Source organism: Pelodiscus sinensis, chromosome 2 (genome assembly GCF_049634645.1).
Source record: "Pelodiscus sinensis isolate JC-2024 chromosome 2, ASM4963464v1, whole genome shotgun sequence".
Taxonomy (NCBI): Eukaryota; Metazoa; Chordata; order Testudines; family Trionychidae; genus Pelodiscus; species Pelodiscus sinensis.
This window is the reverse complement of record NC_134712.1, coordinates 54,764,819-54,781,966: the sequence shown is the minus strand read 5'-3', so window position 1 is coordinate 54,781,966 and position 17,148 is coordinate 54,764,819. Positions and strand designations below refer to the sequence as shown.

The 17,148-nt window shown below is 41.8% G+C and overlaps 1 protein-coding gene across 1 annotated transcript in view; it reads right to left on the bottom strand.

Moving 5' to 3' along the window:
* The window catches only part of TRPA1 (transient receptor potential cation channel subfamily A member 1), a 73,990-nt gene that overhangs the window by 44,226 nt on the left and 12,616 nt on the right, over nt 1–17,148 (bottom strand). The window contains exons 2-8 of the mRNA XM_075920527.1: nt 16,507–16,669; nt 15,860–16,035; nt 11,616–11,723; nt 9,440–9,548; nt 7,043–7,188; nt 2,812–2,948; nt 406–454 (exon numbers count right to left, since the gene is read on the bottom strand). Of these exons, the coding sequence (XP_075776642.1) occupies nt 406–454; nt 2,812–2,948; nt 7,043–7,188; nt 9,440–9,548; nt 11,616–11,723; nt 15,860–16,035; nt 16,507–16,669 (888 nt within the window). The remainder of the gene's footprint in view (nt 1–405; nt 455–2,811; nt 2,949–7,042; nt 7,189–9,439; nt 9,549–11,615; nt 11,724–15,859; nt 16,036–16,506; nt 16,670–17,148) is intronic.

Genomic DNA, 17,148 nt, shown 5'->3' with positions numbered 1-17,148 from the left:
AAGGGGATGAATTAAATGTATATTTTAAATTTTATTTCCTTTCTTTGTTAAGTACTTTAAAAGTGAGGTCAATTGAATCATTCTGGTATATTCTATTATCACTTCTGCATGTTTCATAATTCAAATACAAATACAGATGCAGTTTTGCAGCATGATTATGAACACCTACAGAATGGTACAGAAGGGAATCATAACTATAACAGCACTATAATCTGCAGCTGTGTATTCTGAAAGGTATAGAAAGAAGAAAACCTGTTACTGAAGAAACACCGTCTTTGTAATTTCCTGTGCTTGCTAAACAGGAAATTATTTTTTAAGTAAAAACCTTTAATAGATGTTTCTGTACAAACTGCATTAGTAACTAGCAACAATCTTTGTTAATATATTCCTTAATTAAATATTTACCATTGAAATTAAATACTCTGCCAGTTCATAGTGATCAAATAATGCAGTCCTGTGGGGTAAAAACATAGTTTATTTTAGAAAGGTCAATGACATTTAAACGTAAAGGGCAATACACTTTTCTACATCTGCTGCCTTCTTTTAGTGCTTTCAAATAATTTTCTTTATATAAAAAGTGAGACACAAAAACGCTTCCTGCATAATGCCACATATAATACATTTTTGTCCACTCGTATTGTTAACCTTGAATTTTTAACCATGTTCCATTCTGTAGATATGCTAAAATCTCATTGACGTTAAAGGCTCCAGGATTTTGTTTCATGGCAAAGCTCCTTTTGACTTCAGTGGAGAAAGGCATTAGTACTTTTTATAATACTGTAAAATGTTGATTAAAAAATCATATGCACCATGAGCTCAACTTATTCTGTGTCACCTGAAACTTCAAATGATTTCAATGAGATATGGCACCTGGAACTTCTATTGGCCTTATTGGAAGCTTTGGATCTGCACAGAATGCCAGATCAAGCCTTGTAATTGCAATGGCTCTGCTCAGTGAATATTCTGACTGTAATAATCAATTGCACAGCAAAACTAGGGAAAGAATTAAAACATACTTCAGGGGAAGTGGAAGTGTTATTAACTTAAAATATATTTAACTGTCTGCATATTGCATATATCTGAAGTTTTATCTAATAGTAAGATATTAAGATATTAAACAGTAATATTGTAGGGAAAACTTTCAGAAAAGTTCTGAAGTTAGGAATTTAATGTTTTGAAAAAATGGGACTTCACTGCAAATAAACTATATTCAATAACTGTATCTTCCCTTTTCCATTCAGGCTTAAAACTACATTTTACAACAGGTGATCTCAGTGTGATGTAACTATACACAATTACAGTGCCACAGTGATAAAATTTCTCAGATATCACAAAACACATTGGTGGAATTATTATATAACAGTAGAACACTATATTTAGAAACGATGATATTAAAAGAGTGATTTTTAAAAATAATATAAGTGATTCAAGTATGTGGAGAGACTTCTGCTATCTACAGGAGACATTTACTAACAGGAAAATCAACTATTTGGCATATGGACAAAAGAAACTCCAAGATGACAGGACATAGAATAATAAGCCTTTGTAAAATTTTCAGACTGAAGCCTGAGAGCAGGACTCTTACCACGTCATCATCATACACACACTTACTGCCCTTAACAGAGCCCCTACCTACCTTATGGTGTCTTGTGAGGAATCCTGCTAACAGTGAATTCTTGTGATGCCCGGTGGCATTTACTACATCCAAAATTCACTGGGTGATGAGAAAAATCTGTGCAGATTGCATCCTGCTTTCCTATTTGCCTGCCCTTCTTCAGCAATAGAATCCTGATCTTGCTACTACTGCTACTTTAATTTACACCTGAGCTGAAATGCAGTTACATGCACAAATAGCCATTTACAAATCCTTAACGTGCAAATGCAGTCATAGTAACTGTGCACGGATTTGCAGTCACACCCTGACTCTTTTAAATCAGTCACTAAATAATTTTGTTATGGAACAGTGAAATAGACACCAGTGCATTTTTTTACATTCCTTCTTCATTAGTTTGGGAAGATCCGCTGAATCTTGTTAAACCCATGTAGAATTTATTTGGTCCTGGTGCCTCAAGAGACTGTTGATCATTCCAAAATGCCATTTTCTCTTCCCATGAGTACCCCTTTTCCAGTACAGGCAGTCCCCGGGTTACATGGATCCGACTTACATCGGATCCCTACTTACAAACGGGGTGAGGCAACCCCGCACTAGCTGCTTCCCCCCAGCAGACCAGGGAGACGCGAAGCTAGCGCCCCTCTCCCCCCAGCAGACCAGGGAGACGCGGAGCAGCTTTTCTCAGCAGACACCTCAGCTTGAGAATAAAGGACTGAGGGAAGTGAGGTGTGGGAGAATAAAACTGAGCTCTGGAGAAATTATTGGCTAGAGTTTACCCTACAATATGTACCAGTTCTGACTTACATACAAATTCAAATTAAGAACAAACCTACAGTCCCTATCTTGTACGTAACCCGGGGACTGCCTGTACTGCAATTTCTTTCAGCTGGTTTGCCCACTGGTCCTACACTAGAATCATTTTCCAGTTCAAATGGCAATGTAATAGCTGGATGTACCATCTGAAATGCCACAGTCTCAAAGTCTCCCTGGTCTTCACTCCAGGCATCAAGATCTTGACCAATCAACCAGTTACACTGTAAACTAAAATCACCTCCCTCCAGAATTCCCATTTCAGTGAGAAAACCTTCCAGATGTGGATGCTTACCTCCTGTTTTCTCTAATTTTGTTGAAGTGACATTGTTGGATGTTGGTGGAACTGAAACAGTGATTGTGAGTACGATGTCAGAGGATTCTCTTACCTATGAAGCAGTGTTTCCTTATTCCCATCTACTGCATCAATAATAGATTCATCACCGGCATAGGATGACATCATTAATTTAACAATCTCAGTTGCTCCTTGGGTGGCAGCAAAATGAAGAGCTGTGCATTTTTCATTCTGCAAACAAGATTTTAAGGCACAATTTAAAATCAGATTAGTTTTCAATCAATTCAGTCTGCTTAAAAAATGAGTCATATCCTTACTTCAGTGACCTGCACTGCAATGCAGGAGACCACCTTTCAGTTCATGCATGTGGACTCTTGCACCTTAGGCCACAGAAGCCTAGGAATAATGCAGTGTCCATGAGATCAATTTTAAGATCTACCGAATACTCATAGTTATTGCACAGCAGCCTCTTGAGCAAAGTGACATAGATGGACTGTGAAAAAGTCCAAGCTGTCCTATGAAGCTAGAATAATAATGATCACACAGTGTAGCCTTGAAGGTAGGAGGCTAAAGCAGGGAAAATCATCTGTGTGTAAACTGGTACAAAAAATCTCAAAAAGGATTATTCAGTTTTTGTCATGATAATTATATTTATTTCCTGAGATACAATTTCCAATTCCTTAATGAGCAGAAAGTATCACTGAATTGAAATGGTCTTTCTCATGATGCCATATCCATGGTAAATACTCTTCTCTTTACACTCACACAGAAAAACACATAAGGCTGGTCCACATTCAACTACATTAATAGAACCTCTGTAACCCACATGTAACAGGGTGATGCTCATCTCTCATGAGTGCCCCCTTTGGCTGACTGTTCCTGCACTCTCTCCTGTTCAAAGGCTCTTTGGAGTCACACAAATAGCCCATGTGCTGAAGCACACAAACCCCTTCCAGAGGACACATCTAACAGGGAGCCATCTCAGTGCCCTCTTTGGAGTCCCCCTTTAGTTTGTCCCCTCTTTAGTTTGTTCCTCACTCTGGAAAAGAGTGGTGCCCCCAGGCCTTCCCCTCTTGGAAGTATTATCTTCATCCTCACCTCAGGGCTTTGTCTCCAAGTCCCATCATAGTCCACAGAACTGCAAGAAGTTCTCCACAGGGAGCTGTCCACTGTGCTGCCAGCCAGCCAATCTCCCAGGCTGTACACCTTGAAATCTCCAGAGCACCTGACTGCTCCTCTGCTCCTCGTCCCCTCCTTTCATAGGGCATTCCTGGCCACTGATTGGCTGCTTCCTCCACTGCCACTCTACTGTGCTTGGAGGACTTCTTTATTGTCTCTCTGGGGCAAGATGCAGCAGCCCTGTCACAACACCCTCTTCATCTCCAGCTTCTTCGGGTCCACTAGTCTGATTATGATTAGTAGGACTTCTTGTTTTATTTACATCTGTATTCCTGCTGATTACAATCAGACTAGTGGTGACAGTGAGGAGAACAGGACTTGGCTTTTTAGATATAAAAAGTACTGCAGATTTTAAGTGAGTGAATGTTGCTCGATCTAGCACATCGATACTTAAGTAAATAGCCCTTACTCATACTCAGAGACCTTTGGAAGTCAGTAAGGGTATGTCTACACTACCCTCCTAGTTCGAACTAGGAGGGTAATGTAGGCATACTGCACTTACAAATGAAGCCCGGGATTTGAATTTCCCGGGCTTCATTTGCATAAGCAGGGAGCCACCATTTTTAAATCCCCGCTGGTTCGAACCCCGTGCAGCGCGGCTACACAGGGCTCGAACTAGGTAGTTCGGACTAGGTTCCTATTCCGAACTACAGTTACTCCTCGTGAAACGAGGTGTACCGGTAGTTCGGAATAGGCACCCTAGTCCGAACTACCTAGTTCGAGCCCCGTGTAGCCGCGCTGCACGGGGTTCGAACCAGCGGGGATTTAAAAATGGCGGCTCCCCGCTTATGCAAATGAAGCCCGGGAAATTCAAATCCCGGGCTTCATTTGCAAGTGCGGTATGCCTACATTACCCCGCTAGTTCGAACTAGCGGGGTAGTGTAGACATACCCTAAGATAGCTTGCATGACAAAGACAAAACAGGGCCTGATCTACAATTTGTCCTCCAGAGACACTCAGGCTATGTCTACACTAAGTTTTTTTGTGGAAGAGGCAATGCAAATGAAGCTTTCATTAGCGTTTTCTCATGCTTCATTTGCATAATTTCTTCCGATCCATTTTGCGGAAGAGGTTTTTGCACACACAAAAAAAAAAGCAGTGTAAATGGGTCCTTTTTTGAGGTACAAGGGCTCTTGAGCAAAAGGGGTTTTTCCACAAAATGGACCTCTACGCTGCTTTTTTTGCACAAAAACCTCTTCCACAAACAGATCGGAAGAGATTATGCACATGAAGCACAAGAAAATGCTAATAAGCACTTCATTTGCATTGCCTCTTCCACAAAAAAGATGGAATTCGGGTATGTCTACACAGCTGAGCTAAAGCCGAAATAAGCTCTGCAACTTGAACTACATCAATTGTGTAGCCTAAGTCAAAATAGCACCAATAGCTGAAATAAGCCATCTACACGGCAGGAAGTCTGAGTTAGAATACTCTTCCTCTGACTTCCCTTACTCCTTGTAAAATGAGGGTTACAAGAGCAGAGTAAGAAGTCCTCCATCTCAACATTATTTCAAATGAATGGCTTGCTGTGTAGATGTACACTATGTTATTTTGAAATAACATCAGTTATTCCACAATAATGCTGCTATAAAGAGGTATCCTCAAATGTCCCATGCAGGCCTTTTCTGCATAGTTTTCCCTGATACAACTAAGTTGTCAAATACCACATGCTTTTCATTTAGCTTTTCTAACAGAAACACATTGTTTTACATCAGTGGTCACCTACCAGTAGAGCGGGATCTACTGGTAGATCTTGGAACCTCTGACAGCTGATCTTGACAGGTTTGGCCACGTGGCTATCAAGTGCTGGCACTTCAGCTGTTCCTCTTCCCACTGCTGCACATCTCCTGCCCTTGGTCTTGGAGCTGTTCCCCCAAGAGCCTCCTACTTTCTTGGCAGGGCAGGAGAGGGAGAGGAGGGTGCTGATGTTAAGGTGCCCCCTTCTTCCACCTTGTATCCTATCTCCACAGAGCAGAGAGGGGGCACAACAGGACTAGGGATAGATTAAGTTTGCTGGCTGCTTTTGGGAGTGGTGCAGGGCTGTGGCAGGAATGAGCCTGCTTTAGCCCCACTCCACCATCACCCAGGAGCAATTTGAGGTAAGCAGTGCCCAGCTGGAGTCCACATCCTGAATCCCTACCCAAGTCATGAACCCCCTCCTATGCCTCAAGGCCCTGCCCTAGCTCTGAGCTCCCCTGCATCCAAATACCCTCAGAGCCTGCACCTAGAACCCCCTCCTGCAACCCAACTGCCTATCCCGAGCTCAGCTCAGATCCCCTCACACTCTAAATCCCTTAATCCAAGACCAGAACCTGCACTTAACCATCTGCCCCAACTTGGTGAAAGTAAGTGAGGAAGGGGGAGGGAAGGAGGATGTAGTGAGCAGGGGCAGGGCCTCAGAGAGAGGCGGAGCGAGGAACACAAAAGAGGTAGGGCAAGGATATTTAGGTTTGAGGTAGATCTTGGATTGCACCTAAATTCAAAAAGTGATCTTGTGCTTAAAAAGGTTGGAGACCAATAATACAACTGATATACTATTGTAAAACATATAGGCTACATCTAGATGTAGCACAAATACTTTTAACGGAAAAGTTTTCCATTAAAAGTATTTCCGCAAAAGAGCGTCTAGACTGGTACAGTTGCTTTTGTGCAAAAAGTGCTTTTGCGCAAAAGCATCTGTGCCCAGTATAGACACGCTTTTGCGCAATAAAGCTCTGATGGCCATTTTAGCCATTGGGTTTCCTTGCGCAAAAAATTAAGGTGCCTGTCTACACTGGCCCTCTTGCACAAGTATTCTTGCGCAAGAGGGCTTATCTCTGAGTGGGAGCGTCAAAGTATTTGCGCAAGAAGCACTGAATTCTTACATCAGAACGTCAGTGATCTTGCACAAATTCAAGTGGCCAGTGTAGACATCTGGCAAGTTTTTGCACAAAAGCACTTGCTTTTGCGCATAATCTTGCCAGTTTAGACGCAGCCATATTGTATGCAATACATTGTATGTTCCTATAAAACAAGTTTTTGTATATTTTAATGCTGCAAATTGAGGGTGACAATCAGAAAAAAATGAGTAATACATTTTGTAAAACTCAAGGTTTTTTTAGTAATAATCAGTTTATACCGAAAACAAAATGGCTTATGTCAGTTACCTGTTTCAGATCAATTTGTGCCCCATATTCAATGCACATTTTAATCATTTCCAAGTCTCCACTCTGAACTGCCAGATGGAGAGGACTGCACTTTCCATTATTGGTAAAATTGATGTGACTTTCAGCAGAATGGCCTAACTCTTCACCTGAGAGAGAAAACAAAAGACATATGTATTAAATAAATATTACACAACAAAACAAGATTTAAAAAGGAAGCAAACATAAGGATATATTTCCCCCTCAATACAAATATGTAACTCCTGTGCATGCATTGAAGAGAGTGTATAAGTTACGGACCTAGTTTTACAAGCACTTAATCATATGTGTAACTTTAATCATCGGATAATTCTTATTGAACTTGTAGAAAGTTAATGTAAATGTTTGCAGGATCAAAATCTTTGTTTGCACAGTCCTCTGAGCGTATGTCTACACTACAGAGTTTTGTCGGAAAAATGGCCGTTTTTTCCGACAAAACTTGAGGAACGTCCACACTGCAACTACGTTCTTCCACAAGAAAATCTAAAGAACAGAGGGGTTTTCCCGGCATTGGTAATCTTCTTTCTACGAGGAAGAAGCCTTTTTGTGAAAGAGCTCTTTCGCAAAAAATGTGGATGGGGAAGAAGAAGTTTTTTCAGAAGAAGAGGAAAGAGGAAAAAGCACAAGTACCCTGGGGGCCATTCCATCCATAGCAATCACAGCTTACATGTGAGAGAGCATCCATTCAGTCTGGATGCTCTATTTCAAAAAAGCAGTTCGCTTTTTCGATGCACTTTTGCAGTGTGGACGCTCTCTTTTGGAAGAAGCTTTTTCGGAAGATCTCTTCCAAAAATAGCTTCTTCTGAAAGAAGCCTGTAGTCTAGATGTAGCCTGAGAAGCAAAGCACTAAATACACATTAACTGTTACTACTGGCTTGTCTGCATTTGAGTTGGGAGATGTGATTCCCAGCTTGTTTAAACATACCCACATTAGCTGTGCTTAAGCTAGTGCCTAAAATTGGTAGTGTATCTCAGCAGCATAAGCCGCTCGGTAGGCTATCCCAGGGGTGAGCAATAATTTTCACAGTGGCCACTTCAAAAAAATTTGCATAGTGGGCACAGGTCTTTCCTATTAATGAGGGAGTGTGGGGAGAGCTCCATGTAGGGAATGGGGTACAAGATGGAGTACGGGGTCTGAGAGGGATTGTCAGTGCAGGAGGAGGTACTGATCTGGAGCAAGTGGTTGTGGTAGGTTGTGCCACGTGCAGGATCTGTCCCTGGTCAGGAGACATTTAACATAGGTGGCACCCAGACAGCAACAAAGTGGAACACACAGCCAGACATTGTAGCACCACACTGCTCAAAGCAGCATGACACCATGAGGTCCACTGAAATACCCACAGTGTGGCCCATTAAATGAAACTGGGCTCAGCTCTCCTGTCCCAGTTTATGTGTTCCCACTTGTGTCAGTGGAGAGGATAGGGAAGCACTTGAGGGTCTATAAAAGGTCAGTTAAAAGTCAGAGCTGGATCAGTCAGTGAGGAGTCAGAAAGGGGAAGGGAGAGGAAAGCTGCCAGGAAGGGCAAGTAGTTCCTAGCAGAGTTCTGAAGGCAGAAGAGCAGGAAGAAGTATTTGCTAGCTGGATGGTATCAAGTCAGAAAGCCAGGACTGGACAGAAATAAATGTAGTAATAATAGGCGGAGGAGCAATAGCAGGATTCCTGATGGCTCTCAACCAGAGCCAACCACCAGGGGCAGCAGCGGAGGGGCTCATCAGATGATGTCTCTTGGCTGGAGAGTAGGGATGTTAAATTGCAGGTAATTGACTAATTGAATAGTCAATAGGGCGTCTCCGTTTTTGAAGTGTAGCAACAGCCCTAAGGCTGTTGCTACATTTTAAAGGCAAAAGCCCACATGGAGCCTGGGGTCAGCTTCCAAAAGTGACCCCTCTAGCACCTGCTCCCAGCCAGGGGGTCAAGGAATCTCTGTGTGCCCCTACACTCCAGCACTGCCCCATCACTCCCATTAGCTGCAGTTCCTGGCCAATGGGAACTGCAGAGTCAGCACTCAGGGTGGGGGCACCACATGGAGATCCCCCCAGGGGACGCAGGGATGTGATATGCTGCCAGCCACTTCCAGCCTATGCAGCTCCCAGGGACTGTGGTTCATTGTTCCTGACCAATGGGAGCTGCAGGAAGAGGCATAGGCTGAGCCACCACTTCCCTCAGATGCCACTGGCTGGAAATGGCAAACCACAGCCACTGGGAGCTGCAGGGCTCTGTGCCTTCAGACACGCAGGTAAACAAACAGCGTGGTGGCTCACCAGCAGCTCACCCTGACAAACCTTCTGCTGCTAGAGGTTTCCCACCCATGTTATAACTAATAAGGGCAGTAAAAAAAGAGATTTGGAACATGTATTTACCTTTTTTTAAAATAATTTCCAGACATGCTTTTGCACCTGAAAATGCAGCTGCATGGACAGGCATACATCCAGTTTTGTTTGATTTACATAACTTTCCTCCATTTTCAAGCTGAAAAATAGTGTTTCACATGTAGTTAAAGGTCATGCTGCAAATTATGACCAAATAGGACCCTGACATAGATGTATTTTCTTACATGCAACTGTACCCTACCCACCTGATGATGTGGCATACTGTCCCACATAGTGTCACTGAGACCATGTACAGAGAGAATGGTGAATTTGCTCTACAACCTTAGCTAACAGGGAGTTGGCTTTTAGCTCATGCAGTAGAGGTTCATTCACTAAGCTCCAGAGGTCCCAGGTTTGATTCTGCTGGCATTACACAATGTCTGTCTCTAATCTATGTTTTGAAGACTTTTAAAATGTAGGTTGAACTGCTCTAGAACAGCATTCTATCATCTGGCAACATACATAGCCCAACACAATTTTAATTAGCCACTTATGATAGGTGTGCCCAAGTTTCCCCCAGTTCCATAAAGTTTGTTTACTGCCACCAGTCCTGACTCTGAGTGTTCTGTAATGTTAGTTAGCTCTAAATTACCCCAAAATGGGGTACATTTTCCCTGTAAGCAATGGAAATGTTGGTAATCCTGCGAGACAATATTCACCTCCCTTGGTTTGGCAACTTCTCTGGTTCAGCACCAGTAAGGTCCCAGAGGTGCTGGACTAGAGAGATTCAAACTGTATATCATTTATTTATTTATTTATTTAGACTAGCAAGCAATATTTTTACATACAAATGCAATAAACAATGAACTATAATTGCTCAAGGGGCATACTTGAAGCTTACTCTTCCATTTTCTAAAATTCACATTTGAAAAAAATCACAGTTCATTAAGGGCTTTTTTGCATTTAAAAAGAAATATACATGACCAAGGTAGAGTGAGGTTTTTTTTCATCTTCCTCATGGAAGATTAGAGACCCAGCAAACTGAACTTAGTAGATACAGTAAAACTCCAGTTGTCCGGCATCCAGTGGTCCGGCACTCCCGATAGTCCGGCACCAACTGGAACCCGGAAGTCCCCCGGCCAATTGGAGCTGCTCCATGCCGCTTCCCCAAGTCTGCTGCTGCTGCTGCTGAAACTGACCAGTGGCGGACTTGGGGAAGAGATGCAGAGCAGAGCAGCTGGGGTGCTGCCCGGCTGATCCCGCAGCACTGCCCCTCACCCTCCTGCTCGGTGCCCGGCAGCAACCCAGCTGCTCTGCTCCACGCCACTGCCGCTGCTGAAACTGATGAGCGGCGGACTTGGGGAAGCTGCAGAGCAGAGCAGCTGGGGTGCTGCCGGGTGCTGAGCAGAGGAGTGAGGGTGGTGCTGTGGGACCAATCGGGCAGCACCCCAGCTGCTCTGCCCCACAGTTTCCCCAAGTCCGTCGCTGCTAAAACTGACGAGCAGCAACTTGGGGAAGCCAGGGACAGAGTAGCTGGGGTGCTGCCGGGTTGGTCCTGCAGCGCTGCTCAGGTGAGCAGCGGCGCTGCGGGAGCAACCCGGCAGCACCTCACCTTCTCTGCCCTGCCGCTTCCCCAAGTCATTGCTGTCGCTTGCAGCCCTAGCTGGCCTGTCGCCGGCAGCTGCGCAGGGCTTCCCCCACCACCGCCCCGCCCCCAGACCCTTCAGAGCCCTCCTTCCGGAGTACCTCCTGATACTGTGGCATAGCCGATAATCTGGCACCCCCTGGGTCTCAAAGGTGCCAAATTATTGGAAGTTTACTGTAGTATGTGTAGCAGCTGTCCAGTGAAAGTACTCATTAGAGAGGGGTATAGTTCCTCAATAAACTTCATTTGGAAAGGGGATTAGGGAAAGGCATCACCAAGGAAGCTGGAGAAATGAGGCCGGGGCTCCTACCAGCTTAAAACACCAATTTTGCAAATAGATGTACCTTTCCATATAATGGAACTATATCAGAGCATAAGAACATGACACATTTATTTACATTATTATAAAGGTTATTATTAGAAGTGAATGATGCTACCTTTAGGCACATGCAGCTTGCAGTACAGGTACTTTAATTTATGTTTACACTTTGATTAAACAGATACACAAAGTAGAAAAGGAGACATCACATTATATTAAGATAAGCGGAAGAACATTAGGAGAAATTGAATAATTATACATACCAGAAGTGTCAGTGCTTCAGGATTTTCCTTGTAACATGCTACTATTATGGGTGTGTTCCCAGTTTCTCCTTCCAAATTAACATCTGTACTGCTGTGTTGGACCAACACCTGGATAGTAAACATAAAAATGGCCATAATGGTTCAAACCAATGGTTCATCTAGCCCAATATCCAGTCTTCCAACAGTGATCAATGCCAAGAGCTTCAGAGGGAATAAACAGAAAAATATTCATCAAGGCTTTGTCTACACTGCAGGGTTTTTGCACAAAAAGCTTTTTGTGGAAGAGCTTTTGGCATAAAAGCGATGTTCTGTTGCGCAAGAGAGCATTCACGCTGCATGGACACTCTTATATAAGAACATAAGAATGGCTGTACTGGGTCAGACCAAAGGTCCATCTAGCCCAGTATCCTGTCTGCCAACAGTGGCCAGTACCAGATGCCCCAGAGAGGGTGGACCGAAGACAATGATCAAGCGATTTGTCTCCTGCCATCCTTCTCCAGCGTCTGACAAACAGAGGCCAGAAACACTCTTTCTATCCCCTGGCTAATAGCCTTTTATGGACCTAACCTCCATGAAATTTTCTAGCTTCTTTTTAAACTCTGTTATAGTCCTAGCCTTCACAGGCTTCTGGAAAGGAGTTCCACAGGTTGACCACATGCTGTGTGAAGAACTTTCTTTTATTAGTTTTAAACCTGCTACCCATTAATTTCATTTGGTGTCCTCTAGTTCTTCTATTATGGGAACTAATAAATAACTTTTCTTTATCTGCCCTCTCCACACCACTCATGATTTTATATACCTCTATCATATCCCCCCTCAGTCTCCTCTTTTCTAAACTGAAAAGTCCCAGTCTCTTTAACTTCTCTTCATATGGGACCCATTCCAAACCCCTAATCATTTTAGTTGCCCTTTTCTGAACCCTTTCCAAGGCCAAAATATCTTTTTTGAGGTGAGGAGACCACATCTGTACACAGTATTCAAGATGTGGGCGTACCATAGTTTTATACAGGGGCAATAAGATATTCTGAGACTTATTTTCTATCCCTTTCCTAATAATTCCTAGCATCCTATTTGCCCTTTTGACCGCCGCTGCACTCTATGTGGAAGTTTTCAGAGAACTATCCACAATAACTCCAAGATCTCTTTCCTGATTTGTCGTAGCCAAATTAGCCCCCATACGTATAGTTGGGGTTATTTTTCCCGATATGCATTACTTTACACTTATCCACATTAAATTTCATTTGCCATTTTGTTGCCCAATAACTGAGGTTGGTGAGATCTTTTTGGAGTCCCTCACAGTCTGCTTCTGTCTTGACTATCCTAAACAGTTTGGTATCATCTGCAAGCTTTACCACCTCATTGATTACCCCTTTCTCCAGATCATTTATGAATAAGTTGAAAAGGACTGGTCCCAGGACTAACCCTTGCGGGACACCACTAGTTACCCCTCTCCATTCTGAAAATTTACCATTTATTCCTACCCTTTGTTTCCTGTCTTTTAACCAGTTCTCAATCCAAGAAAGGACCTTTCCTCTTATCCCATGGCCATGTAATTTACACAAGAGCCTTTGGTGAGGGACCTTATCAAAGGCTTTCTGAAAATCTAAGTATACTATATCTACTGGATCCCCCTTGTCCGCATGTTGCTTAACCCCTTCAAAGAACTCTAACAGATTAGTAAGACATGATTTCCCTTTACAGAAACTATGCTGACTTTTATCCAACAAATTATGCTCTTCTACATGCCTCACAATTTTATTCTTTACTATTGTTTCAACTAATTTGCCCGGTACTGAAGTTAGACTTACCAGTCTGTAATTGCCAGGATCGCCTCTACAGCCCTTTTTAATTATTGGTGTCACGTTGGCTACCTTCCAGTCATTAGGTATGGAAGCCGATTTAAGGGATAGGTTACAAACCACAGATAATAGTTCAGCAATTTCCCATTTGAGTTCTTTTAGCACCCTTGGATGAATGCCACCTGGTCCTGGAGATCTGTTAACATTAAGTTTTTCTATTTGTTCCAAAACCTCCTCTAATGACACTTCAATCCGGGACAGTTCCTCGGATTCATCACCCACAAAGGACAGTGCAGATTTGGGAATCTCCCTAACATCCTCAGCTGTGAAGACTGAAGCAAAGAAGTTAGTTTATCCGCAATGGCTTTATCGTCCTTGATTGCTCCTTTTATATCTCGATCTTCTAGGGGACCCACAGGTTTTTTAGCAGGCTTCCTGCTTCTAATGTACTTAAAAAACATTTTGTTATTTCTTTTTGGAATGCTACCACAGACCTCTCAGAGCCACCCCTTCTGAAAGTCCGGCTCTGCCCCAGGCGTCCCCGATTCAGCCACTGCTGGTCAGTTTCAGCAGCGGCTGAATCGGGGATACCTGGGGCAGAGCAGCTGGGGTGCTACTGGGTTGGTCTGGTAGCGCCGCCCCTCGGCGCTGTGAGACCAACCCGGCAGCACCCCAGCTGCCCTTCAGTTTCAGCAGCGGCTGACTTGGGGACGCCTGGGGCAGAGCAGCTGGGGTGCTGCTGGGTTGGTCAGTTTCAGCAGCGGCTGAATCGGGAAAGCCAGGCGCAGAGCAGCTCCAATTGTCTAGCAGCCAGAGCACTTCCGGGTTCCTCATGGTGCCGGACCATCAGGAGTTGGATGCCAGACCAATGGAGTTTTACTGTAGATATATATTTTTTTTGCGCAAAAACAAGCTTGAGGTGCGGATGCTCCACGCACAAAAACCCTGTAGTGTAGACATAGCCCAAGTGTTCCCCTGTTGCCCATTCCCTGCTTCTTGCTAGGAACACCATATCTGCCCATCCTGGCTAATAGCTTAACTATGTAATTGCTTATAATGCATAGGGTATTTTTCTTACTATTAATACTTTATTTGATGAGAACCAATTGCAGGCAGAATAAAGAAGAGTAATGGAAGGAGAGGAAAGGAGTTCCAGGTATATGTACCACAATACAAGAAGATATAGGTAAGAGTAGTCCAGGTCATGTCTAACTGAAGAATCACTAGTAATTGAACTAGTGGGGCAATACTGTTGTATGCACCAGCAGTAAAGTGACTCCGCACTAGCTATACTATTTTCAGTCAAGTTCTGATTCAATTTTGCTCTGTGTTCACATTGAACTGAACTATATACCACTCCATTTCTACTGCCATCAGGGTACATTGCTCAAAGTTACCAGCACAGTTCTAAAAAGCAATGGATTATGGGAATTCTGAAAAAGTTAAATATCTCTATATATTATCTGTATTTCTCTTTTTGTGTTTTTTCTTGCTTATTTCCCTTTCCAATAGCTCCCATATGCTTTGTCTGCACTGGAGAATTTGACACATTAACTAGCTTTTGGAAAAAGAAACAAAAGGAGAGTTAGTTTGAATACAGGAGAGCAAGGGGAATGACATGAAAGCATATGTTTAAACACGAGTAGACTTGTAGAGAGTCCTGAAGATTAATTTATACTCAAATCCAGAACTTAATTTTCATATCCCAACATGTTCCATATTTGTTTTTAACCAACAGTACATATGTGCATTGCAAAAGTTATGAGGAGGAAGGAGGAGTTGGCAGCTGCTTAGGGAAATCTTTGACCTCTTACAGAACTTTTATTTACATTATGGAATACAGAGGTATTGTATTCCTTTTTGTGTTTGCGATAGCTATTGGAAAAGTTTGGATTCAATTCTGAAAAGTGATTTTTCTGCTCCTGTTATAACTTTCAGAATTCTACCCGTACAGGTACCTAACTAGGATATGGAGTGAAATATGCCTAGTCAAAAAATCAAGAAATAGTTTTTCTAAAAGTTTCGAAGTTGTTTGTCTCACAGGATTTGGAATAGTCCCATTTTTGTGACATTTTTTCATAATATTTTGCAATATTTTGATTTCAGCTTTATTAATATTTATATTGAAATTGTTTTCAAAATGGTTATAAAATATTTTTACTAAAAATCAAGTTTTCTTACTAAAACCATTGTCAGAACACATCTCCATGATAACTTTGTTGATAAATCATATCTCAGTGCAGATTATATCTTTTGTGAGTGCCACATGCCAGATCACATTCCTGTCATATGAAGAACACAAAGGGCTAAATTTTCAGGGATATAAGCCTCTTGTGGGTTAATTTGTACAGTTGTAATTTCACATACAGCTAATGACACTGTGTCCACTACCAGCTGGCTCTTGAGCCATTTATTCATGTATATTTACTTGTTCTATAATCTCACCTTAACTATTTCATTGTGAAGGGACTGGACAGCTAGATGAAGAGGTGCCATCATACTGGAGTTTAGAATGTTGGGGTTAGCTCCTCTGCTGAGAAGTAATTTAACACTTTCAGCCTGGTTTCTTTTGGCGGCCCAGTGCAGTGGGGTGTTTCCAAAGGAATCCATCACATTGAGTGCTAGGTCAAAAGTTTAAAAAAAAAAAAGGTAAACACTACAATAAACATGTAGCGGGCAAATGTTCTGATGTAGTTAATAGAGAACTGATTTTCCTATTAAATATCATAATGTCAGTAGAGATTTAGTTCTCTTTCATTGCGTTGGTTTGTAATTTTGTTTAAATAAATTATCAACAGTGAAAGATTCTTGCTGCTATTACCATATTGACATTTGCATAATAAATTAATTACATTTAATTAATTATGTAATTATTGAGAGAAAATGTTACATTAAAACTGTCAACATACTACAGTAGAGAAGTACAAAGATGGACATGTAGCAAAGTTACCAAAACAAATATTAAGGAAATCATGATTCCACTGTGAAAATGGAAGCAATAAATTCAAACACCAGTCTATACCAGTGAAGTTACAAATGTATTTATTTAACTATTTTTATTTGTTACAGAAAAATATTGAATTATTTATTACCTTCATTGGAAGAATCATCTATAATCATCTCCATTAATTCTATTTGACCTGCTCCTGCAGCATGATGCAATGGAGTGGCATTCAGTTCATCCAATTTGCTTAGTCCAGAACGATTTTTCTTAATAAAACTCCGTAATCTGCAAGCACTTCCATCTGAAATCATCTAATTTTGGATTCAAGTATAGTAATTGTCTCTCTTTTTCCAGTAAGTAGGCTTTAGTAACAACACATATTAAAAAGCAGCTCACGATAATTTTTTTCTGTTTTGTTTGCCTGTCAGTTTCAGAAGCAGTTGTGTGAGTTACATTGCTTTTAATAAAACTTTTGCACGTTTTTCATAATATTTCAAATATAAATGTATGATTTGTTCCTAACCTTTGCATAAAATTAATTTCTAAAAGTAAAACAGTTGTTTCTGAAAATGTTAAACTTTTTTATTGACATATCATATAAAATTTTATAATTGATTTGGGCTTTCAATATACAAAAGACAAACAAAATGAATCAACCAACTGTAAACCAGCTAACAACAGAAAATTAGAAAACAGATACTCAACATCAAACAAAACATGAAATACAATATTTAAAAGATTCAACTTCCTTATTCCAACTTCTAATTTTCCCTTTTGCTAAAAAGAATGG